This window comes from Hibiscus syriacus, unplaced genomic scaffold, assembly GCF_006381635.1.
Source record: "Hibiscus syriacus cultivar Baekdansim isolate YM2019G1 unplaced genomic scaffold, ASM638163v2 tig00110387_pilon, whole genome shotgun sequence".
NCBI classification, from domain to species: Eukaryota; Viridiplantae; Streptophyta; class Magnoliopsida; order Malvales; family Malvaceae; genus Hibiscus; species Hibiscus syriacus.
The window spans coordinates 520,264-548,245 of NW_024062717.1; the positions used below are offsets into that span (position 1 = coordinate 520,264).

Here is a 27,982-nt window from a genome sequence, read left to right on the forward strand (position 1 = left end):
ATTATTAGATTTTAGACATTTGAATATTGTGAGTTAGAATATATTAAATTTTAAAAAATGGATTAAATTTTAAGGTAAAGTATAAAAATAGTCACTTTTATTATAAAATGTTGTTTTGTTAAATTTTTCGATTATTAAAAGTTATAAAATAGTTTCCGATTATATAGTATTGTTTTGTTGAGTCTTCCACCTATTAAAAATTATAAAATAATCACAGACTATTAATATGTTTCAAACTTGTTCATTTTTATTAACCAATTGAGGATCATCTCAGTTGGATGTTAACTTATTGATTGTGATATAACAAAATCATATTTTAATAATGTCTAGCAGCACAATCGTTACTTTCAAGTAATGACTGTGACAAAATATAAATATAGAGTAGATCCAAAAAAATATAGCTTAGATAATTATGTAATCAGATTTTATCATATTATAGTCAATATGTTAACATTCAATTCAAATGACTATAATTTTTTAACAAAAAATACGAGTTTAAGACATATAAATAATATTATGATTATTTTATAATATTTAATAGTTAAATGACTTAATAAAATAATAATTTATAATTGATAAATTATTTTATAATTTTTAAAAATTAAATAATTCAACAAAATAATATCCCTTAAAACTGATAATTAATTTCAGCGTCCATTCAAAGTTCATATCAATTGTCCAATCAAATTACTTCTCATCCCTTTCTCTTAAGGGGCGGCTTCCCTTTCCCTAGTCGCAATTTTCCGACGATTTTACGTAAAAAAAAACCCTCAATAATTAATTATTTAAAAAAAAATCTTTCAAACACTATTATTTTTAAAAAATAATCATCAAACTACTCACGTAAAATTATCTTGTATTTTATAAAACATGTTTTAAAGATATTGCATTTTATAAATTACGAGATTTATCAATTTTTTAAATAAATTAATTTAATTTGTAGATAAAAAATACTATAAATATATGAAAATCATATTTTATAATACGTTAAGTTATAATCATTTTTTATAAAACGCGAGATTTAAAGGTCATTTTTATAAATAAAAAAAACTTGATTGAAGAATATTTTTCTAAAAAATACTGTTTAAGAGTTATTTTTTAAATAATTAATTATTTGAGGTTTTTAACGTAATAACGCCCAATTTTCCTCTCCTCGACTTCCAAATTTCATCTCACTCGCCAGTCAAATCTCTCACCACTTTATTTTTCTTTTTAGGATAAGATAATTAAGCTATATTAAATTATAAAATAAATATCAAGTTTTTATTGTAAAACCTTGTTAATTGTGGTTAAATTAATAGATAATATCTTATTTATTTTTCAATTATAAATAAAATTTTATTCATAATATTTTATAATATTTATAAACAATAATTTTTAAAAAAATTAAAAACATATTAAAGATCCTAATTTATAAAAATTACAATTCTTAGAAATCATAAATAAAAACTTAATGGAATATCTTTATCCACTTCCCAATCAAGAACAACGTTAATTTCCCTAATATATCACTGTTGAATAGTATAATTATCGATTAGGCACCGTTTAGATTATATTTCCCGATCTAATACCCTTTGCAGAAAGGTACACCCCCTGCAATGTATTTTACGTTGATTTGGTGTCACGTGGAGTAAGGTACGCCTTATACTGACTTAGCATACAAGTGTATCAAGCAGGTATAGCGTGGTGTAGGGGCTGCGCCTTACCCCAAAATCTGCCACGCGTCACAAAGGCGCGCCCCCTGCAGCGCACCTTAGCTATAATTACCGACGTTTCACACCCCAATCCCCCCTATAAATATCTCATACTCAATTACTTTCATCACACCAAATTCTTTCAACTTCTCTCAAATACTCTTAAAATCTATATTTAAGGTATATTTTATTATATTTTTAATATTTTGTATTTAATTTATTTAATATTTTACTTAATTATTTTTTTTGCAGATATAAAATGGAAGACGATTTACTTCGCTTGGATGGAAATCATATATCTCGACACTTTGCTGATACGGTAACATTTTAACGTTTTAATTTAATTAAAATTATTAGTAATAATTTGTTGATTTATTTAATGCATGATTATTAGATTAAGAATTAATTTTTGTAATTATTTAATTTTAGGAGAAGGACCGTGTATTAGATCCTTTTATTAGGAATCTTAAGTTAGTGATACATAGCCGTGTCTTGCCGTATTTAGTAGAGGCTGGATTCGGTTACATAGGTATATATCATTTAATATTAGTTATCAGTTAAACTTTTTATTGTAATTTTATTATTATTTATCATTTAAAACTTACTTTAATTCGTTAATATGGTTGGATTTATTTTAATTTATTTTGTTAAATTTGTTGGACTTTTTGTTAATTTTGTTTATTACCATTTAATATTAGTTATTGTAATTTGGTTATCATTTACCATTTAATACTTATTGTATCGTTAACATCAGTTATTTGTTAATATAACGCCAACATCCAATCTCGTATAATTGTATCATTTTTTTAATCTTCATCAACGGTTATCGAATAACATTAACTTGAAGTAAATGCAAATTAAAATACAATAATTATTAATTGATAAACAACTACATTATTTTCTCATCAATTGTTACTTGATGACAATAGAAGTAGACATGTTTTTCTAGTGTGTCATGGGTTTCTACAATGCCCACATCTTCTGTCTTGTCTAGATCTTTCTTGAATATCCATATCGCAATTAATTCAATTGGATTTTGGACGACCACAGTCCCTCAATAAACTCAGATTTGGTATAATCGGAAGCCAATCTCGAACCTCATCAGGGTCTTTGTCATTACCAATGGGGGGAACTCAAATTCATATACCTTAAAAACTTCATATAGTAGGTATATGTGATACACAAAATGGTTATAGTCTTGACGTGTATACAAGCAAGCTGCTATCACATGAGAGCATGAATATTTCAGAGCTTGGAAAAATCCACAGTCGCACGTTCTATCCCTTATATTTACTCTTAACGACACAACTTCAATCCCTTGAAGAGGTAGCGGCAACTATGTGACACGAAACATTTCATGCCTTCTAGTGAAACTTGTTACAGACATCCCATTTGATGCATCATTTTTTTTCTGTAGATCTGCAACTAATCTAGGGTGATAGACATGACCGCCTTGCATCCAGGTTTGAGCTTGTCCCCCGAGCTTCGCAAAAAGCGCCCTTAAACAAAAATATATAGTTTTTACCAAAGCCACTACAGGTAAACGACGTGCACCCTTTAAGGTTGAATTGATTGCCTCTGCCAAGTTGGTCGACATGTGTCCATATCGATATTCACCATCATATACGTTCGTCCACATTTCTTTATCGATGAGGATGATGTAATCGTATCCTTCCTCGTTCTTCGCCCGTAAATCTTGAAGCATTGATTCAAAGATTCGATGAAGTAGTTCGTAACCTGATCAAAAAATGTATAACTTACTAACCTGATCAAAAGGATCGAAAAAAAACAAACTACATCAGTTTCACTTACCCATGCGCACAAGTAATTAAAGCTCATCATTCTTCTTGTATATTCCATGGTAGTTCACAACAATGTGTCGGAGACAATACCTATGTTGGAAAAAGGGAGCTTGCCACATTAGACCCAAAGACTTCATTGCTGCTTTGATCCCAGCTCCGCGATATGAAATGACACTGATTTTTTCCCTCGTGATAACATGTGCACGTAAATTTTGGAGGAAAAAAGCCCAAGAATCTGTATTTTCTCCTTCGACAAGAGCAAAAGCAACTGGAAGAATGTTGCGATTGCCATCTTGGACAACTGCCAATAATACAACTTGCTTGTATTTTCCATATAATAAAGTCCCGTCGATTTGGACCATAAGCTTACAGTATTTGACAACATTAGCGCACTGTGGGTAAGTCCAAAAAACTCGGTAGAATTGGCATCGATTGCGGAGAACTCAATCATTATGGTATGCATAGGAGGTTTTGACGTCCATAATTGTACCAAGATTCAACCTCAGCACCAGCCTAAACCAGCCTGGAAGTTCATTGTAAGATGCATCGCATTCGCCATGAAGTTTGACAATAGCATTTTGTTTTGCCAACCAAGCTTTTTTATAGGAGACAATGTACCCATACTGCGATTGTATAGCTGAAATCAACACAACAATAGCTATATGAGAGCTTGCTTTTACCATGGGCATGATGGCTTGGCATATCACTTTAGAGTCTAAGTTGGGATGATCTTGGTTAACCCCTCCAGCACAACATATGTGAGGACCGTTGTATACTGTTAGTTCTCATATGTTGTTTTTCCTCTTCCTCTTTGATAAGCGAACCATCCAATTTGTTGAAAACATTTTTGATATTTCGATATAACAAATTAAGTTAAATGAATTTTAAGATTTTACAAATGATTTTACAATTTTATATTCGATTCAATTAACCGAATATCAAATTATTACTCCAAGTTTTTCAAGATCAATTTTAAACCTTACTAAATGTGTAAAATTGTGATTTGTACTCAAACTATTTTTAAAACAATTTTCACAAAGTATTTTGAACCAAAATCAAAGCCTAAATTCAATTATTTGAGGTGATGCACCGATGCATCAACCATGCATCGATGCATTAGTGAATTAATTGAAACATCGAATGCATTCCATGCACCGATGCATTCTCCATGCATCGATGCACTCTGAATATTTTCAAAACATCGAATGCATTTGATGCATCAATGCACAAGCCATGCATCGATGCACTCAGGCTATTTTCAAACATCGAATGCATTTCATGCATCGATGCACACTTGGTGCACCGATGCATCAAGTATTCCAACGGTCAAAATATTTGAATTTTACACTGATGCACCGATGCATCCTCCATCATGCATCGATGCATGAGACGCTCCACCCAGAAAAATTAATTGTTTTCACACTTGAACGGCTCTATTGACTCCACTAATTATCACCAACGTTCAGAAGTGATTCAAGGTGTATTTAAACAAGTTTTGAAGCCCTTGATCAATAAGAAATCATAGAGAAACAAGAAAGAAAGCATCAAACACCAAGTTTGTGCAAATCAAGCCAATTTTCCTTTCAATATTCATTTTGCTTTCAAGAACACCATTTGTGCTCATTTGTAATTATCTTTGAGTGTTCTTTTCTTGTTCTAGAATTGTGCAAACATCTTACCTTGTGAGGTTTTCCTTGTAAGTTTGCAAATTTGTAATCTTCTCTTTGGGAAAAGAGTGTTCTCAAGAATTGGGGTATATTCTTGAGGGTATTGTAAGGTTATCTCTTTGGCCTCAAAAGAAAGAACAAATTAGTGAATTTGTTGGAAAATCTTTAGTGTGGATAGCTAAGGTAGTGGACGTAGACTTTGATTGAGAAAGTCGAACCACTCTAAATCGCTGTGCAAATCTTTTCAATTTTTTACAAAAGCTTCCACCGAATTTTTAATTGCCAATTCACCCCCTCTTGGCTAATTCTGTCGATCGATTAACTCAACAATTGGTATCAGAGCCTAACTCATCTGAAGGTTTAATCACCTCTTGAGTTGATTCGGGAAGAGTTATATCGATTATCAAAGTCATCAATGGCCTCCGCTTCAAACTTCGACTCCGGTCTCGATTCGATGCCCGTCAACAAGCCTTCTTTCTTCAATGTAGCTAACTATGCCTATTGGAAGAATAAAATGATGTACTTCATTCAAGCAAGTGACATGGGAGCATGGAATGCTGTAGAAGAAGGATACATCAAACCTCTCACTCATCCAAGGTTGTGGAGTGAAGGAGAGACAAGAATGTTCCAGCTCAACTCCAAAGCCATCCATATCATTTTTTGTGCTCTTGGACCAGATGAATACGAAAGAGTTTCATCGTGTACAACCGCCAAAGAAATATGGGACAAACTTCAAGTCACTCATGAAGGTACCGATGAGGTAAAGAAATCTAAAATTAGTATTCTAACGCATAGCTATGAAAATTTCAGGATGAAACCAAATGAAGATATCAAAGCTATGACGGATAGATTTTCAACGATTATTAATGGTCTCAAATCATATGGAGAGATCATTTCAAATGAAAAGCTTGTAAGAAAGTTAGTCTACTCCCTCCCAAAATCGTGGCAATCAAAGAAGACGGCAATCATCGAGTCTAAGGACTTAACGTCCTTAACTCTTGAAGAGCTAATTGGGTCACTCCTCACTTATGAAATGATGCTCGAAGATGAGGTGGACCTCGACAAAATTGATGAGACACCAAAGGAGAAGGAGAAGAAGAAAAACATTGGAGTTGCTCTCAAATCCACAAAAGATGAGAGTGATTCGAATAACGATGACGAGGAAATGGCATTGTTTGCCAAACGGTTCAGAAAAATGATGAGACCTTATCGAGGAAGAAAATTCAAACGAAATGAAGGCCTCAAAAATGAACCGAAAGAGAAGGACCCAATCATTTGCTACGAATGCAAAAAGCCAGGGCATGTTAAATATGATTGCCCACAATTAAAGAAAAAGGGTCAATCAAAGAATAAGCACAAGGCTCATGTGGCTACATGGAACGATGAAGAAAGTTCTGATGAAGAGGAACAAGAAGTAGCTAACTTGTACTTGATGGCATTTGGGGAAGATTCTAAGGTAACCTCTAACTCATCCGATTTTGATGATTTATCCTATGATGAGTTATTAGAGGAATACAATGGGTTGGCTTCGGATTATGAGAAACTGTTTTTAAAATATAAAAATGATGTTTCAAAATTGAAAAATGAAAATAAACTCATATACAAAACCAACAATGATCTTGAAAGTAAAATCAAAGATTTGCAAATCAAACTAGAAGAATTTGAAAAGAAAAATTTAGATTTGCAAAATTTACTTTCAAAGGTCAATGATGATCATCAAAAGAAAATTGATGATCTTAAAACTTCTTTTGATAAAGTTGGTACAAAGCATTTTGAAAAATGAGAATATTCAAAATCCAACTTTGTTAGAAAAAGTTTTAAAAACTACAATCATAGAGGTCCCCAAAGAACCTCAAATGGAAAAATCATTAGAAGCATGTGGGTTCCTAAGAACTCATTACTACTAAAGATAAAGATATCCTACAAATTGATACCTAAGGGGACTAGGATTTTGGAAACTAATGAATATGGACCCAAAAGAATTTGGGTACCAAAAATCAAAAATTAATCTATGTTTGTAGGGAAAGGAGCATTACTACAAGGCACGGGAAACAAATTCAAATTCATGGTACCTTGATAGTGGATGCTCAAGACATATGACCAGAGACAAAAGCCGGTTCATTGAGCTTAACGCCAAAAATGGAGGAGAAGTGACTTTTGGAGACAATTCAAAAGGTCACATTGAAGGTATTGGTACAATAGGTAATACCTCTTCCATACAAATTAAGAATGTTTTATATGTGAATGGATTAAAGCATAATCTATTGAGTATTAGTCAATTATGCGATAAAGGATTCAATGTCTTATTTGAAATTAATGGTTGTAAAGTCATTGACATTGCATCTAATCGGATTATGCTGTTGGTCATAGAATAGGGAACATTTACATGGTGCATTTAGATTCTTTTGATATGACTAATTTATGCCTAGTTGCTAAAGATGAACATGATAGTTGGTTATGGCATAGAAGACTAGGACATGCTAGTATGAGTGTTTTGCAACGGCTAATTCAAGGTGATTTAGTTCGAGGGTTGCCTAATCTTAAATTTGATAATGATAAAATCTGTGATGCTTGTGCTAAAGGAAAACAAAAGCGTGTTTCTTTTAAATCCATTAATGACATATCAACTAGTAGAGTATTACAATTGATCCATGTAGATCTTTTTGGGCCAACTAGGACTACTAGCTTGGGTGGAAAACAATATGCATTTGTCTTGGTAGATGACTATTCTAGATATACATGGGTTCTATTTTTAAGTACTAAAGATGAAGCATTAGAACAGTTCATCACATTTTCAAAAATAATCCAAAATGAAAAGGGTTACTCTATAACTAGTGTTAGGAGTGATCATGGCACTGAATTTGAAAATCTTGGATTTATTGAATTTTGTAATTCTAATGGTATTAGTCATAATTTTTCAGCACCTAGAACCCCTCAACAAAATAGAGTTGTTGAGAGGAAAAATCGAACTTTAGAAGAAATGGCTAGAACCATGCTTTGTGAAAATAATTTGCCAAAATATTTTTGGGCGGAAGCCACAAATACCGCTTGTTATGTTGTAAATCGAGTAATGATTAGGCCAATTTTAAAGAAAACTCCATATGAAATTTTCAAAAATAAAAAGCCTAACATTAGTTATTTTCATCCTTTTGGATGTAAATGTTTTGTTTTAAACAACGGTAAAGAAAACCTTGGCAAATTTGATGCTAAAAGTGATGAAGGAATTTTTCTGGGTTATTCATTAAATTCTAAAGCCTATCATGTATTTAATAAAAGAACTTTAGTTGTAGAAGAGTCTATACATGTTGTTTTCGATGATAATCCCCTTCCGAGGAAGGATTCTTGTGTGAAAGATGATGTAGGTGTTATAAATACAAATGACGTTAGACATGAAGTTGGAGAACCATCATCAAAGGAAGAACGAAAAATGAGGAAACTCATGATCCTCTTGAGAATCCAACCATTGAAGAAAGGGAAGTATCTTATCCAAGAGAGTACAACTATGTCAAGGATGGTGAAATTATAGGTGATCCATCAAAAGGGGTAACAACTCGATCTTCTCTTAGAAATATTTGTAATTATGTTGCATTTATCTCATGCATAGAGCCTAAGAATATTAAAGAAGCATTAAATGATGAACATTGGATTATGGTTATGCAAGAAGAGTTAAATCAATTTGAGAGAAGTAAAGTATGGACATTAGTTGAAAGGCCTAGTAATAAATCTACTGTAGGTACTAGATGGGTATTTAGGAATAAGCTTGATGAGAGTGGTAATATAGTGAGAAACAAGGCTAGACTTGTTGCTCAAGGGTATACTCAAGAAGAGGGCATAGACTATGATGAAACATACGCTCCCGTAGATAGGATGGAAGCAATTAGAATGCTATTAGCATTTGCATGTTTTCATGAATTTAAATTATATCAAATGGATGTTAAAAGTGCATTTTTAAATGGTTTTATAAAAGAAGAAGTGTATGTGGAACAACCTCCAGGTTTTGAAGATTCAAATTTCCAGATCATGTTCTTAAATTGACAAAAGCTCTTTATGGTTTAAAACAAGCTCCTAGAGCTTGGTATGAAAGATTGTCAAATTTTTTAATTGAAAAAGGTTTTTCAAAAGGAAAGGTTGACACTACATTGTTTTAAAGCATAAAGGTAAAGATTTATTAGTAGTTCAAATTTATGTTGATGATATAATATTTGGTTCTACTAATGATGTTCTTTGCCAAGAATTTTCTAAGCTAATGCAAAGTGAGTTTGAGATGAGCATGATGGGGGAGCTCTCATTTTTCTTGGGACTCCAAATCAAGCAAAGAAAAGATGGCATCTTCATTAATCAAGCTAAGTACGTCAAAGATATGCTCAAGAAGTTTGGACTGGAAAATGGGAAACCTCATGACACTCCAATGAGCTCTTCTACAAAGCTTGACTTAGATGAAGGAGGTAAATGTGTGGATGTTAAATTATATAGATCCATGATTGGGTCATTGCTTTATCTAACCGCAAGTAGACCGAATATTATGTTTAGTGTTTGCTTGTGTGCTAGGTTTCAATCATGTCCTAAGGAATCACATTTACTAGCTGTTAAGAGAATCTTTAGATACCTTAAGGACACTCCTAGTTTAGGACTTTGGTATCCTAGAGACTCTAGCTTTAGCTTGCATGCCTTTTCTGATGCGGATTATAGAGGATGCAAATTAGATAGGAAAAGCACCTCCGGTACTTGCCAATTCCTTGGAAATATGCTGATTTCTTGGTTTTCAAAGAAACAAAATTGTGTTGCATTATCTACCACTGAAGCGGAATACATTTCAGCCGGTAGTTGTTGTGCACAAGTTTTATGGATGAAACAACAACTTTTTGATTATGGAATTGAAGTAGGTACCATTCCTATCAAGTGTGACAATACTAGTGCTATTTGTCTCACTAAAAATCCCATCCAACACTCTAGAACTAAGCATATTGAAATAAGACGTTACTTCATTAGAGACCATGTCACTAAGGAAGATGTAGTTCTAGAATATGTTGATACTTTGCATCAATTAGCGGATATCTTTACAAAACCCTTAGACAAGGAAAGGTTTTGGACACTTAGAAGAGAATTAGGTTTAACTGACCTATCTTCACTTAGTGTTTAAAATAATTTAGCACTTTTAATAAATACTGAAAAATGCTTATAATAATAATTTTTGATTGCATTCTTGCTATTAGTTAGGGGGAGTTTATGATTCTTAGTGAAAATTAATTTTATGTTCAAATAATGTTTAAAGATTAATTTAATTGATTGAACATAATTAATTTTTGATATATGAGTTGCCAACACCACTAGAGCCTATTTATTTAGCATTTTAAGTGTTTAAAACGGATTTTTGACATTTTTGTGCTTTATGCACCGATGCATAAGACCATGCACCGATGCATCCGTCGGGTTTTAGGTTTAAAATCCTCATCTTCTTCATTTTTCTCAAACCCTAAACACTAAAACATACAGCCATTCGACCCCTCTCTCTCCAAAATCTCTATTTTTGCTCATAATCTTCGGGAAAACATCGAATTCTTCAAGATTTTCATCCTACAAACCTGCTACACTCATTAAATCGCGCAAAACATCTCCTCATTCCCCTCAATCCGAATTTTTCAAGGTATTTTCACAAAAACTCTATTTCGTTAAATTTTTGAACTTATGACTAGTTTAGATTAGTTCTAGTTTGAAATAATCGGGCATTGGCTATATGATGATTCTAAACTAGTTTCTACAATGAATTTCATCAAAAACGCATAATCTTTCAAAATTGTTTTTGAAATTTCGAATTTAAAAAAAAATCGAAAATTACTGATTCAATTGTGTTGTTTTCATGAAAACTATGTGTATTATGACATTAATTTTAAATAGTTTTCAAAACTTTGCCCATTAGGACTTTGTTAGAGAACCTTTAATTATTGAGGACTCATTTGAGTTTTGGGATTAATTGTTGTACATACATGTGTTTTAAAATTGCAGGTGATATTTCTTTTTCGATTTCCCTAACCATGTCTAATCCCAAACGCCCTAGGTCATCCTCGAGTCGGTCTCACCAAAACTGTCCTCCCGCTCCTAGACCTCAAAATCCATCCAATATTCCTTCATCCCTCATTAGTACTTGTTTTAACATGCCTGAAAACCGTAGGGATGAATTGTACTCTAGGTACATGAACTCCTTCCAATCCTATCGTATTAGGGAAGAGCGTATTCCTTCTCTACAAGCTATGATAAAACTTGAATTTGAATACCTCTCAATTCTTCGCCGATGGAAGTTTGATAAACTCTTTTCTCTTCAACCCATCGTCTTTCACCAACTTGTCCGCATCTTTTATTCCAATGCAGTTTGTATTCAGAACACAACTCAGTGCGGTACTATAACGATTAGATCCTATCTTTTAGGATAATTTATCACTATTACTTCTGAATCTATCGCATCTCATTTTGGTTTAGATGACGAGGGTTTATTTAATGAGAAGGAAGATGTGGAATATCCATATCTCCCTAATGCTAGTGTCAGTACCTTTAGGTCTCACCACGATCGATTTCTTCACTTAATGATCTCTTGGTGGTTTAGACCATCCGTAGGTCGGTAATCCACACTACGTACTACAGACTTATGGTGGATGCACTGTATAAAGAACAAAAAGAAAATCAATTTTCCACATATTGTCTTTAGCGCGCTTGTCGATATCATAAACATCATTCCCTCAAAGCATGTAGAAACCCTACCTTATGGTTGTCTACTAAGCAATTTGTTTATCAAACTCGGCCTAGATGTCTCCCTTGACAATCCTATCCCGCTCCAAAACCCAATCAATATCACATCCTTAAAGAAATCGGATTGGAAATTGGATGAGAACACCGGACTATGGTCTTTTCGACCCGGTAAGCAAACCCCGGGAGCTAGTTCTTCACGAGCTGCTCCTAGTTCTTCTCGTGCTCCTCCTCCTCCTCCAGCTCCTGACGCTGATGATGATCCAGAGCTTCAAAGGATTATGAGAGATATTGACGAGGAAGTACCAGCTCGGCAAGATGATCAAACGCCACCTTATTTCCGATCTTTTCTAGAGTCGTTTGATCTACGTTTTGCCTCCATTGAGTCTACGATTTCTGAGTTCCAGAGGGAGATGCGTGATCGTATGGATGCTCTGACTCTTGAAGTTCGAGCTCATTATCCTCCTTCTCTCGATCCTCCGATGGAGTAGACTTACTTGCCATGCTTTCTTGTTCTTAAAACTTGGATTTTCTTAGTTGTTGGATGTTTGTTTGAGGATGCTTGAACTTATATTTGGTTTGACATTTTAACGCTTTCTGTTTATTAATTTTGCATCATTAGAAATTTATGACCAAATTATGCCATTTCACATTTTATTATGAATATTGTTTATGAAAACTAATGGCTAATCTCTCTTTTGATTGTGATCTTAGCAGCCTATTATTAATAAATCAATTGGCTAATGTTTTTTAAATACTTGTTTAAAACGTTTTTATATAGTCTTTTTGATTTAACAAAAAGGGGGATAAAATTTAAGATGTGCTATAGTAAGAGGGAGTAAGTTTTTCAAAATCGATTTCAAAAATAATTTCTTAAACAAATCTTAAAATTACTCAAATGTTTTGTTATATCAAAAAGGGGGAGATTGTTGAAAACATTTTTGATATTTCGATATAACAAATTAAGTTAAATGAATTTTAAGATTTTACAAATGATTTTACAATTTTATATTCGATTCAATTAACCGAATATCAAATTATTACTCCAAGTTTTTCAAGATCAATTTTAAACCTTACTAAATGTGTAAAATTGTGATTTGTACTCAAACTATTTTTAAAACAATTTTCACAAAGTATTTTGAACCAAAATCAAAGCCTAAATTCAATTATTTGAGGTGATGCACCGATGCATCAACCATGCGTCGATGCATTAGTGAATTAATTGAAACATCGAATGTATTCCATGCACCGATGCATTCTCCATGCATCGATGCACTCTGAATATTTTCAAAACATCGAATGCATTTGATGCACAAGCCATGCATCGATGCACTCAGGCTATTTTCAAACATCGAATGCATTTCATGCATCGATGCACACTTGGTGCACCGATGCATCAAGTGTTCCAACGGTCAAAATATTTGAATTTTACACTGATGCACCGATACATCCTCCATCATGCATCGATGCATGAGACGCTCCACCCAGAAAAATTAATTGTTTTCACACTTGAACGGCTCTATTGACTCCACTAATTATCACCAACGTTCAGAAGTGATTCAAGGTGTATTTAAACAAGTTCTGAAGCCCTTGATCAATAAGAAATCATAGAGAAACAAGAGAGAAAGCATCAAACACCAAGTTTGTGCAAATCAAGCCAATTTTCCTTTCAATATTCATTTTGCTTTCAAGAACACCATTTGTGCTCATTTGTAATTATCTTTGAGTGTTCTTTTCTTGTTCTAGAATTGTGCAAACATCTTACCTTGTGAGGTTTTCCTTGTAAGTTTGCAAATTTGTAATATTCTCTTTGGGAAAAGAGTGTTCTCAAGAATTGAGGTATATTCTTGAGGGTATTGTAAGGTTATCTCTTTGGCCTCAAAAGAAAGAACAAATTAGTGAATTTGTTGGAAAATCCTTAGTGTGGATAGCTAAGGTAGTGGACGTAGACTTTGATTGAGAAAGTCGAACCACTCTAAATCGCTGTGCAAATCTTTTCAATTTTCTGCAAAAGCTTCCACCGAATTTTTAATTGCCAATTCACCCCCTCTTGGCTAATTCCATCGATCGATTAACTCAACACAATTGCATATGTTTTCGCATCGGGCACAGTAGCATGCATATTTTTCTGTCGTGGAGCGGTCGACTGAACAGAATTACGGATATTGTAATTTTTTATAGCCATCATCGCTTCTTCTTTGCTTGAAAACTCTATGCCTAAATATAACTCACCTTTATTTATTGATGAGTAATATCCATAGTCACAGAGATGAGGCATATACACAAATTCTGGCCCATACATTGCACCATAATCAACTTCATACATGTGTGTTGTAGGGTCAGTTTGTAACACATTTGCTGGAACTTCATCCACATCATCATCATCATCGGAGTTGAATTGCGGTGATTCTGGGTGAATGAATAGTCCAGTCTCAGCACATCCGCACCAGGCTCATGAAGCGGTTCTTCTGGTGGAGATGATGGTTTCTCCATGCTCTCCACATTTAGGTCGAAGAACCTACTACTTGTACGACTTCCCCTTGAACTGGAAGGCATATCGACATTCAGATCGAAAAAGCTCGCAGTCGAATGCCTCCACTTGGAGCTTGAAGCCATCGTGTCAAATGGAAACTGCACAGATTATTGTGTCGATGACATCTCTATATTAAGGTCAAAGGGATTTAGAGATGAATGCCTTCCCCTTGAACTGGACGCGATGTTACCATACGGATTGTTTGTCGACCCACCTCAGTATATATCGTAAGGAGTTACGGATGAATGTCTCCCCATTATGGCATTAAAATCATTACACATTACTGTCGTCGAGCTGTCAACTTTATCAACTTGTTCAGCCAGCCATAGTGGGAGCTTAATGATTGACCCCAAACAACATGCACTTGAATAAAATTTGCATACATCTCAATATCGGCGTTGAATAATTACTTTGAGCTTCAACCATCATTTCAACATCATCATTGTTCAAAAGTTCGAACGATGTATAAGTTAATGGGAACAATGATGTTGGAAATCTGTACTACAACGACAACATTCTTCTACTACTTCCAATATAAATCTTCTTCGAAATCTTCGTTATTAGCTCCTCAAGAGTTATGCTTCTATTCAATGATATTTTAACACACTCATTTGATACGAAAATAACACCGATTTCATCTTCTCGAATTTCACCATCATAATAAACAATAGCTGAAAGTCGCGTCATTCTTTGAGTTTAAAAGTGCGGCAATATTATATCTGGAAAAAAAAAACAACTGAAACAATGCTGATTAAATAAATAATATATGAACGAAAATATAATACAATAAAATTTTTACACATAAACGTAAATAATTTAAATAATATAATTTTATATTATTACCTGTACCGCAAAACTGTTTCGACGTATACTCCCGCGTTTTAATTTTACAAACTCAGAAATTAATTGACAACAATTAGTATAATATTTTTTCAAATAATCATAATAAACAATAAGTATAATAAAAAAATTTATCACAAAATTACTTTATAACGAAAAATCGCACGAACTTCTGAATCAAATATGAAAACATTGTCGGATTGTTGTATTAATTTTTTTATAATCGAGAGAAGATGTGAGGAGTTCCCCTGGGGAAAGGGTATTTATAGCCGGGAAAAGCTACAAGACGCGGTATCTGCACCGCGCCTTACAAAATTATATCAGATAAAACTAAAACGCGGCCCCTGTTCCGCTCTTAATATAATTGTGTTAAAGGTAAGACGCGGCCCCTTACCTGCGCTATACTCCTAGGTGGCCTAAGGCGCACCCCCGGGGCCACGCTTTGCACACATGTATGCTAAGTTAGCATAAGGACGATTCAGGGAGCGCGCCTTATCCCACGTGGCACCAAATCAGCGTAAAGCGTGTATCAGGGGGTATGCCTTTCTACAAAGGGTGTTAGATCAGGAAATGTAGTCTGAACAGTGCCTGATCGATAATTATACTGTTCAATGGTGATATATCGGGAAAATCGCCAAGAACAACGAAGTATGTAGAAAATATAAATCTATCCACCCACACAAGCACATCTTCAATCATTCCTTCTAGGTAAACAAATGACATGTTGATCAGTTAAAGTGTCATCATTGTTGGTCGTACTTCTCCTATACCAAGTCTCCTAAACATCGATATTGACATCAAGTTAGAGCTTGCTCCCAAGTCGCAAAGAGTCTTTCTCATATACTGATTTCCAGTTGAACATGGTATGGTGAAGTTCCCTGAATCCTTCCGTTTTGGGGGTAACTTGTCCTTTAGCATCGTTGTGCATCCTTCAGTCAAAGCCATACTTTTCGGATTGTCTCAGGAAAGACATGTTAATATACGGCTAATATACGGCGTTACCGGATACATTAAAAGATATTTAACAAATTCAGTTTAGCGCTATCGGAAATGTTGAGTAATAATAATGTAGTAGGTCTAAATCATGAAGAAATATTAAAAAATTTGACAACTGGCAAACTTAACTTGTCAATTTGTGTCGATCCAAATTAAAAATGTATCGATCCATATCAATATAACAAGTAAAAATATGACAAAACCGGTCACGAAAAGATAATACCGGTAAAGCGCTACCAGATATATTGAAAGTGTCGATACTTTAATATAAGTATCGACATTTTGTGAATTTAAAAGAGAAGCAGTTTTAGCGCATATAAAGTGTCGATACTTTATAAAAATGTATCGATCCACAATGATATAACAGGTAAAAATATGACAAAATCGGTATCAAAATGATAAAACCGGTAAAGCGCTACCAGATATATTGAAAGTGTCGATACTTTAATATAAGTATCGACACTTTGTGAATTTAAAAGAGAAGTAGTTTTAGCGCCTATAAAGTGTCGATACTTTAAAAAAAATGTATCGATCCACAACGATATAACATGTAAAAATATGACAAAACCAGTATCGAAATGATAAAACCAGTAAAGCGCTACCGGATATATTGAAAGTGTCGATACTTTAATAAGTACGTGTAATAAATTATCGATACTTTCAAAGAAATAGTTAATTATCCTTTCGAAAGTATCGACACCTGACATAAAAATATCGATACTTTGGTAGTTGTATCAATTAAATATAAATAACATATCCGATGAAAATATAAAGGTCATAGCTAAATATCCTCTGAAATTAGATAGAACGGACGAGTTTTTGAAATCGAAACGTAATTGTTGCTGCATTTCAGAAGACGTTTCTAAAGCGAAGTTTGTTTGTTTGTTGCTGCAGTCGAATAGAAAAATATGTTGTCAAAACCCTAGTTTTTTATTATTACAGTAATCGGAAATATGATTTTTATGTGTTGTTTGGGGTTTTGGAGTAAAGAAGCATTTGTGACCGATTACAGGTAGAAAGTGATATTCAAGATAAAATATAAATGTCGATACTTTTATTAAATATTATATGTAGAAAATGATATTATAGGCTGTATAAATGTGCTGACACATTTGTAGTGACCATTCAAATTATTTTGAAGAAAACAGTTTTACCAAAATAGTAGTTATCTATATTTGTATATTGAATAAAGTGTATGTAACAAGTATTTGATTTAATTTGCGTAAACTGGTATATGAAGAAAAAATGGAGTCAATGGGTGGATAAATTGTTGGTGGCGCAATGACTTTGAAATTGAGGCCGAGACTCGAAAGCAACCAAAGGGTGGATATATGTACTTCTAGTAAGTATCAATGTCTTTTTGTTATTATTGTTGAAATGATAATTGGATTAAAGTATTTAAGAACTTTAAATTGATGATAAATATTAAATCTTGACAGTATGACCGAATGCCAAAGGATGAAGGAAGGTGGCGAACACATCGGCTCGGTATGTAAATTGAAATTGACATTGAGTATTATTTAGCGTTAATGTATTGATTAAGAAACGTTTATGCTTAATATTAGGTGAGAAATGATGTGTTGGAGAAATGGAATTCGATGAGTGATGCTGATAAGGAACCTTACATCGCACAGTCGAAGATGGATAGTGAAAAATATACTAGTTTTATGAGAGAATATGTCTACAACATGTATCGACACTTTTTAATATTGTGTCGATACTTTTTGTCCAGAATGGATGCCAAAAAGGGTGAACGCACAAAGTGTTGATACATTTTAAAAACGTGTCGATCCAAAAAACATCGAAATCCATAATTATAATATAATAGGTAAATTTACAATGTAACCGGTATAAATATATCGGGTTTATGAAAAAATAGGTGAGCATAAAGTATCGACACTTGTTAAATTTGTGTCGATACATTTTGTCCATAATTAATGCCAAACGAGGTGCACGCATAGATTGTCAATACATTTATTAAAAGTATCGATCCCAAAAACATCGAAACGAAAATTACAATGTGATAGGTAAATTTACAATGTACCCGGTATAAATATACCGGTTTTATGAGAAAATAGATCTAAATAATGTAGCTACACCTTTTTAGTTTGTGTCGATACTTTTTCCAGAATGAAATATGAATGCCCAACGAGGTGCAAGCATAAAATGTCGATACATTTAAAATTGTATCGATCTAAAAAACATCGAAACCAATAATAATAATGTAATAGATAAATTTACAATGTTACCAGTATAAATATACCGGTTTACTTCGAAAATAGGTCAATATAAGCGCTACCTATTACATTACATAAGAGCTACCTAATATGTTATTGTACTTAATAATATTTCCGGTTAAATGCCTATTTTATTATATAAGCGCTACCTATTACATTATATAAGCGCTACCTAATATGTTATTATACTTAATAATATTTTCGATTAACTGATATAATATTACCGGTCAAAATTTTAATCGATCACTTATTTAACCGATCACGTCATTTTTTAACAGCCGTACAACATAAATTCCCCGTACTTTTAAGCTCGTCCAACCTTATTTTTATTTTTTTTGATAATATGATAAAGATCAGAGGAGTCTCAGTAGGAGTTTTAGAGTACAATGATGATGATTTAACTGCACGTGTGAAGGTTATGCTTTGTATTTGAGTTGGGTTGTAAAAGTTTTATTCATTTATTTAGTTTTTATATAGAATATCTTTGCTTTTGTGTTATAAATTGTTTTAAATTTTAAGTTGTGTTTTTAAAATTGTAAAGTTTAAGATTATTCATGTGATCGAATGTGACACTTAAAAACTATGACAAGTAAATATCGAGTTTACAATGCCACAATGATAATTCCAGTATTGTGACAATTATTACAAATCTCGTACTTCATGTCAAGATGAAACGTGTAGAACTCGATGTCCATTTTGTTGATAAGAAAGTGAAACAAGACAAATTTTATTTTAACTGTATTCCAGGTTTAAATCAAGTTACCAATATTCTTTTTAAGTTAATGAAACTCATTGGTAGAGCGCAATGCTCTTAATCTTGTGGTTGTGGATCGAGTTCCACGGTGGGCAATTCATAATTCTAACTGCCGGAGGTCTTCTACGGAAGTTGCTCCCAACCTGGCGTTGGGGGCAACTACTACCCTACCTCTCTCTCATCCATTACATATGGGAATAGGGTTAAGTAATTTTTTAATGAAGCAAAATGGTCATATATCAGTGGAACTAATATATATATATATATGGTATGACCATCAATATCTGATCTATTGATCGATTAATTCGGATCGAATATTACAGAGGTAAGGGTGACCTCCCAACTTAATTTACTCCATTCACAAATGTCAATATTCAAACTCCTGATCTTATTTAAGAGATTTAATGCCTCATTTTACTAGACCAACTAGTTGTCGGCGTATCAAATATATATATATATATATATATTTATTTATGAATAATTATTTATTTTATATATTTTTTGATTAAATTTAGACTTGATCTTAGGTGTTCATTATTTTATTTTATTAAATAATTTATTTTAAACAAGATTATTAAAATTATTAAACATGACTAAATATTTTTTCAAATATTTTTCATAAGTATATTTTTATAAAATAAATTTTAAATTAGTAATATTTTAAATTGTTTACTATATATATATATATATTTATTTAAAAAATTATAATTTTTATAATTTTATTATATATATATATATATTCACATTATAATCTTTGGTAGTGTCACCTTTAAGAAAATACCAAATGATAAGGCCCAATCTATCTTGGGCTAACGATGTATTACAACAATGGAGCCCGTCAGTTCTTGAAAGGAGAAGCTAGGGTTTTCATTTCCGTTAAGACAATATATACTCCATCTTCTTCTCTCTGTAACCTCTCCTTGCTACCAGTATTAGTGCAACCAACAAAGAAAAGCGGAGAGTGAGCAGCAGCAAGCATCGATGGTGAAGTTCCTGAAGCCAAACAAGGCGGTGGTCGTCCTGCAGGGCCGCTACGCTGGTCGCAAGGCGGTGATCGTCAAGTCCTTCGACGAGGGAACCCGCGATCGCCCTTACGGTCATTGTTTGGTTGCAGGGATTAAGAAATATCCGAGCAAGGTTATCCGCAAGGATTCCTCCAAGAAGACAGGAAAGAAATCCCGCGTGAAGTGCTTCGTCAAGCTCGTCAATTACCAGCACGTGATGCCCACGCGTTACACCCTGGATGTGGACCTCAAGGATGTGGTCTCGGTCGACTCCCTCCAGAGCAAGGACAAGAAAGTCTCCGCCTGCAAGGCTACCAAGGCGAAGCTTGAGGAAAGGTTCAAGACTGGCAAAAACAGGTGGTTTTTCACAAAGTTGAGGTTTTGAGATTTGGGTTTCTGTTATTTCTTATCGCTGATGTTGAGCTTTATTTACTGTTTTGAGCATTTGTTTTATCACCAGATATTGTTGGTTTTGAGACTGTTTTATGATAATTATGAGCATCGTTTTTATGATAAAAGTTGCGAATTGATAAAGGTTAAGCTAGTTTTATGCGACTTGTAGTGTTTCCCCGTTCAGGTCGAAGTGAAAGTAGTAGCCATTGGTTTCATTGTAATTATAAAGAGCTTTGCCATTATTAAGCGATGACAAATAAGATTTCAACATGAATACAATCGATAAAATAGGTAAATGTTGGGATCAAGTTTTAAAATAGAAAAACGTCTTATCTGGTGCATTAGATAAATTATTTCCTGAGGTGGGTGTAATGAACAGTGAAAGAGAAGCCGGTCGGAACACATGACGTTTTAAGCTATAGTTAGGCTAGCCATGGCAGGAGCTTCCATGAAAGCATCCATGTGGGTTTGACTTAATGCACCATCATAGCTTCCATGAAAAGCTTGAAGGGGCGGAGAGGGAGGTTTTGGCCAGCCATGAGCCATGGCAGTAGCTTCCCTGGTTTAATGCATTATTGTAGCTTCCATGGAAAGCTTGAATATGTGGAGAGGGAGGTTTTGGCCAGCCATGGTAGTAGCTTTCGTGAAAAGCTTGAATAGGTCAGGTGTTCCGACCATCTTTCAAAGACGTTAGTAGACCAGCCACTGATAATGACCCAAGGACAGGTCGTTCAACATATGTAATGTCGAAGATGTGCTCGAAGGAAATGAGCCTTTTTGTTGGGTTCATCCTCCGAAAGACTCGTTGGGGCAGTAACTTGGAACTGATTTGCTACGATATTTGGATTGCAGTGAAGTGTTGATCCTTAGGTGTAGTAACTGGTTTACATAGTTATGATCTGTAGGCAATAGTAGCTACTTTACATGACTATGATATTTGTAGTTTCCCTATTATACTGTAGGGGTGTATACGGTTCAGTTCTGAATTTTTTTTATTGGTCCGTCGGTTTTCGGTTTGATTAATTCAGTTTCTTATATTTTGAGTCAAATAAAAACGAAAATAGCTTTTAAGCATTACTCAACACATTTTAAAGTCGTTTTCATAAATATTTTTTTAAAAAAATTGTTTTCAAATAAAAAATAATGTGTATATATTATTTTAAGGCAGAGCTGTAATGATTTTGTTTTCGATTCAACAAAAAACTCCAATCCTAGCACTTGTACGAGGGGGTGGAACGAGCAATAGAATCATGAACCTCCCCTATTAATGCTGCATCTGGATAAATCATTAAAGGATGATGACGTTGTTCTTAAGTAAGAGGAATCCTTATGGTACCAGAAATTGATGGATTGAAAGTCGGGATTGTAATATTAGATTGTTTCACAAAACTACTTTGGCAAGGCGATCTTGGAACCATATTCAAGGTTTCATTTTTAAACAAGTTAATCACTCAATCTAGATCTAATATTCTCACATACACTTTCATTTTTAAAGTAATATCTCACATACACTAACCAACGATAGTGGTACCTTATGCATATCTAATTTACCTTAAATTTGTAATGGAGTGGATCGACCCTCAAATTCTCATTCAATCCATCTTAAAATTCTACCCTACTGAATCAAATATCAATTTTTCAGATCTGATTTACCTTGAAGTTGCAACAAAGCAAATCGAATTTTTCAGATTTAATCGTTCTAAAGTTGTAGCGGAACAAGTCAACCTACATTAAATTTACCTTGAATCAAATATCGATTTTACAAATATGATCCAACCTAAAATTGCAGTGGAACAAATCAGAATTTATCTTTCTGAAATTACAGTGATGCAAGTGGACTCATATTCAATCTACCCTAAAGTTACAATGAAATGAATCAAATATCAATTGTCTCGATCTGATCTATCCTAGAGTTGTAGTAGTGTGAATCGAAACTTTACTCGATTCATTTTGGTTGGACACAAATATCGTATTTCATAAATATAAAATATTGGTGTGATGTATTGTTAACGTATGTCTTACACTAGAAGACTAGAGATGAGTTGTAAGTGCTTACTTTCTAACCGCTCCTGCGATGCAATGGGGCAATTGGTGAAGGCTATGAAGGGGACAAAACCAATAAACCGAGGCGAGGGACCAGCAGCTTGCTACTCATTTTTTTAATGCTCAGCATCTCAAACTTAGCTTCATCTTCTCCAAGTAATCCCTCATTTATTATATTATATTATTGAAGAGTGAAGAGCAAGAAATCCAAATATTATTAATGCCAAGGAGAAAGGTTATTATTGAACCTCTGTGACTATTTAGTTTTTAGAAATAGAGAGAGGGATGGGTTTACTTAAACCCTGATCGAAGGGAGGCAGGTGAGGATAGTCGTTTTCCTAAAAAAAATTTAAAATTTCTATATATTTTAGATTCTTTTAATGTATTTTTCATGAAAAAATGTTTTCACCGTACCATAAAATTTTTGCATTCGTCCCTATAAACCCTCATCTACCTCACATTTGCATTTACTTCTAACTCCTGCTTCTAACGTCACCAATGGCAAAAGGTTCCCATGTCTCACATTATTTCATCTTATTTTTATCACATTATTTTTTTAAAATAATCATTTTTAATATGAAGTTTCTAAATTATTTAATGAATGATCACATGTGTAGTGTTAACAAAATTGTATAAGTTTTTGTTTGTGTTTGATATTTAACACTTAGTTTATTTTACTTTTAAATTGTTTTATTTAAGGATTATATAAAAAATGAATATATATATATATATATCATTATAATATTCATTATCATTTAAAAATATTCTTTTATAAAAATTGATACTATATTAATTTATAATAGGTATAATCTCAAAATCAGTCCCAACGTTTATCAAATTGGTCATTTTGCCCATATTCAATTTTTGGAGCATTTTGACCCCTAACGTTTCATTTTAGGGGAAAAAAACCATAACATTTGATAGAATAATTACTTTGTATGTTCTTCTTTTTTTGAAGCATTTTAGTCCTCAACGTTTCATTTAGGTTGAAAAAGTCTCCTATTTTGAAGCGTTAATTGTGTGTTAACTAATATTTTTTATCTATAGAGAGTTTTTTCTACCAAAGTGAAACATTGGGGGCTAAAATGCTATAAAAAAAGAATAAGGACTAAAATGATCATTTTGGTAAATGTTAGAGGCTATTTTTGATATTTTGAAAATTATAATATCTATTCAATAAGTACTTAAAGTAGGTAAAGATGAAATTTTCAAAGATTTGAATCTAATATTGACTTACATATTGTAAAATGCAAAAGCTTATATTATTGTCTAAAGATTCAAACCTTCATTTGCAATTTGCAAACTAACAAATGGAGACATTATTTTAATACGTTGATCGAATATTAATTAAATTGTAGATTTCTAAAGGGTGGTTTGAATATGTAAATTTATGCATGATATATAATTTTTTATATGATGTATAAATTATTTATATTTTATATTTTTTTCAGGCATAAATTGAAGGATATACTGTGTTTAAACACAACTGAACATGCATTTTTATTTGTTGTAATAATAACAATATCAATCGAAGTAAAACTTAATATAAAGAAATTTAGCCCTAGACGTTTGCATTTTTATCAAATTAGTCCTTATTATTTCTTAACTAAATTTAACCCTAAAATAAAAAAAAAGTAAGATTTGATTCTCTTTGGGAAAAATATTGATAAAGCTTTGAATTTTTAACGGTTTTATGTGTGAGGTCATTGTAGACACTCATTTTTATTCGGGTCTACAAAAATATTATATTATATTATTATTATTATTATTATAATATTATTATTTTTATTAATTTATATATTACAATTATTTTGCAGCCCCCTTCGAATGCCAGCTACCGTTTGTAGCTGTTGCCACATCATTGATCTTCTGTTCACGTGAGCATGCAACAAAGCTGGTCCCTGCAACACTCCAAAAGCCATGTCACTCCAGGTGGTCCCCTCATCTCCACGATGCCTCCAAATGGTACAGTTGGTCCCCTATTGTCCTCGTGCACGTAGTGGTCCCAAATGACTCGAATGCTCCGTGACAGTCTCTCCACGTCTCCAATGGCCTCTCGGCTATAACTCCACACATGCACCAACATCACAAGAAGGAGGCGGAAACCCCCATGACCCAAGATATCGAATGCAAATGGGGCCGGCTACAATGGATGGGAAAAGCACACCAAGAGGAGGCTAAGAAACTCCTCGCTCGTTGCCTTGATATCGGCATCTCTAATCTCCCCGCCATTGACGTCGTTGAACTCGTTGTTAGAGAACTGGAAACTGATCCTCTGTTTAACTCCGGGCATGGATCTGCTCTTACGGAGAAGAACGATGGAAATGGCCAATATTATGGACGGGCCAAAGAGGATATGCGGTGCCGTTTTCAGCTTAAGCATCGTTAAAAACCCTGTTTCTCTTGCCCATCTTGTTATGGACAAATCGCCACATTCTTATCTGACCTTCTCTGATGCCGAAGCGTTTGCCAAGAAACAGGGGGTGGAGTTGGTAGACAATGAATATTTCATTACGGAAAAGAACGTAGGCATGCTTAAGTTGGCAAAAGAGGTGAACTCGATTCTGTTTGATTACCGTATCCCAACGACCGACACCTGTGGTGCGGGCGCCGCCGTCATGGACAATCCTTTGCAGATGAATGGACTCCCCATCAGTGTCTACGCTCTAGAGACAGTCGGTTGCGTGGTGGTTGACAAGGAGGGAAGTTATGTTGCCGCCACCTCCACCGGTGGGTTGATGAACAAGATGACTGGAAAGATCAGTTACTGACCGCTCATTGGGTCCGGTACCTACGCTTGCGAGCTTTGTGGGGTGTCGTGCACCAAGGAAGGGGAAGCGATCATCCGAAGCACCTTGGCGAGGGAAGTGGCGGCGGTGATGGAGTACAAAGGGTTGAGCCTGAACGAGGCATTAGATTTCGTGATAAAGAATAGGTTGTGAGAAGGCAGAAGCACTCGCGCAAATGAATGGAAATGCCACAATTTTGGTTTTATTGATTTTTCTGGGTAAATTTCCTCCATAGCCCTTAAATTATGGTTAAAATTTTCTTCTGGTCCCCCTATCTTTGATGTACCACATAACATAGTTTATTTCTTTGTAATTTAATTTTGATGTTTAACTTTGATTATTATCAATATAATCCCAAATTTGATTTAATATTTTTATTTAATTATTATTCTATTTTCACTAACATTTTTTTGTCTTTTCGTAGGTTCCTTCTTTTTTATTTTTCGTTTATTTTAATTTTTAATTTATTTGATTTCTTTTATCCATTTATTGTAATTCTAAAATTATTTTTGGTTTCACCTTACAGGTTATAATTTATTGTATTTTGCTTCATCGTCTTACTATATGTATTTATTATATTAGATCTCTGATTTATATTTTATTTATTAACGTCTCTTTTGTTCGTGTGTTTTTAGATTCCTTTCGTATCAAATTTTTTATTTTAGTTTATTTGTATTTATTTAATTTTTTAGGATTCCTCAAATTAAAACACTGATCTATATTTTATTTTTTCATTATTTAGTTTCATCTTGACTATAATTCAATTACTCTTTCTAATTTATTACACTTTCAATTTTTTTTTAATTTATTTAGAGTTTAATTTAACTATTTTCTTTCGTTTTATTTCAGGTTCCTGTAATCAAGACTACACTTTTAATTTCTAATTTTGGTTTTTCTATTTATTTTATTTTTTCTTCCTCAACTCTAATTTTATTTTCTAGGGGATCCAATTAAATTTCAAACGATTATCAAAGGCAAATAATTCATTTTGTATTTAAATTATTATTTAAACATCTATTTTTCGCGATTAAGACAATCGATAAATTAAAGTGGTATCGAAAGGGCAATTCAAGGGTGCTAATCCTTCCTTGACTGTAACTGACTCCCGAATCTGACATATTTCTGGTAAAACGTAGATCAAGTAAAATGATGTCCGATCAAACTAAATATTTGTTTTTTGATCGGTGGTGACTCTAACCCACTTATTTAAGTCGAAGCCCAATTCCAGGCCCACCCAAAAGACGGTTGCGACAGTTTGGCGACTCTGCTGGGTACAGGTAAGTGAGTCAAGCCAGAATTAATTTTTGGTTGTCTTTTTAAGTGAAAATAACAAGTTTACATTTTTATTTATTTATTCGATTCTTATTATTTATCTTTGATTATTTTTTTAAATAAATAGTTGTACTGACATTTTTTTCCAATGATTTTAGATTTTTGAAAAATTTTTCATATTGGCTCTATACCCGAGATCTAAACCCTTTTTAAGTAGGGGTGAAAGCGACGCTTTCTTGAGAATTTATTCTCCGTGTGGGCCTAGCAAGTAACCTTCGGGATTCATATACCTTATGTCTTCGTGTGAATTTATTCTTCGTGCAGACATAAGGGAATATATCATCTCGAGTTTAACTTAGTCCACATAAGCTTGTAATTAGGGGTGTATTCGGTTCGGTTCGGTTCGGTTTTTTATCAAAAACTGAACCGAACCGAAATAAACGGGTTTTCAATATTTAAACCGAATAGTTAAAAAACCGAAAAAATCGAAACCGATTTTTTCGGTTCGGTTCGGATTTTTTAACAGTTCGGGTTTTTCGGTTCGGTTCGGTTTTTTGGTTTTTCAATGAAAAAATCACTTGAAACTATAATTTTTTTTACAAAAATTGCCTATTCGGTTCAATATGGAACAAATGGGTTCCATATGGAAAACCCGAACCGAACCGAATCAAAAAAATGAAGCCTTTAAACCGAACCGAAAACCGAACCGTTTAAAGCCAAACCGAACCGAACCGAACCGTTTTACTCGGTTCGTGTCGGTTTTTCGGTTTTCTCGGTTTCGTTGCTCACCCCTACTTGTAATGGCCTATGACTAAGGGTCTGGCAAGCCCAAGGGGGCACCAGCAAGGAGAACTCGGGTACCTTCTTTATAACCTAAACCGGGAGACCGGAATGAATTAGAGCCCACCCCAAAACTCCATTTCAAAACCTAGGCTGTCTTGAATTATTTTCTACTTTACTTTCTGTTCAAAGCATGTGAACTAGAAGTTTATGTGGTTAGGACTTGATCAAAATCAACATGCGGGATAGAGATCATGTCCAGGTAGAAAAAATAAGTATGTGGGGTAGATATCATGCGGGGTAGGATTTTTTTTATTTTCATTATTGTTTTGATTATTATCCTTACCTCACTAACTCTTTCCTTTTTGTTCTCTTTCATTTTATTTTTATCATTTACATCATTCAAAAGAGGTTTTGATCCACCAGAAACGTGTTCATTA

At 33.6% G+C, this 27,982-nt stretch overlaps 1 protein-coding gene and 1 pseudogene across 1 annotated transcript; both read left to right on the forward strand.

Moving 5' to 3' along the window:
- Nucleotides 1–20,185: 20,185 nt before the first annotated feature.
- On the forward strand, nt 20,186–20,761 carry LOC120122812 (60S ribosomal protein L27-3-like). Its single transcript, XM_039141890.1, has one exon. It carries the CDS (start codon nt 20,243–20,245, stop codon nt 20,648–20,650), a length of 408 nt encoding a protein of 135 aa, XP_038997821.1. The 5' UTR covers nt 20,186–20,242; the 3' UTR covers nt 20,651–20,761.
- Nucleotides 20,762–24,775: 4,014 nt separating this feature from the next.
- Nucleotides 24,776–25,647, forward strand: LOC120122346 (annotated as a pseudogene).
- Nucleotides 25,648–27,982: the final 2,335 nt, after the last annotated feature.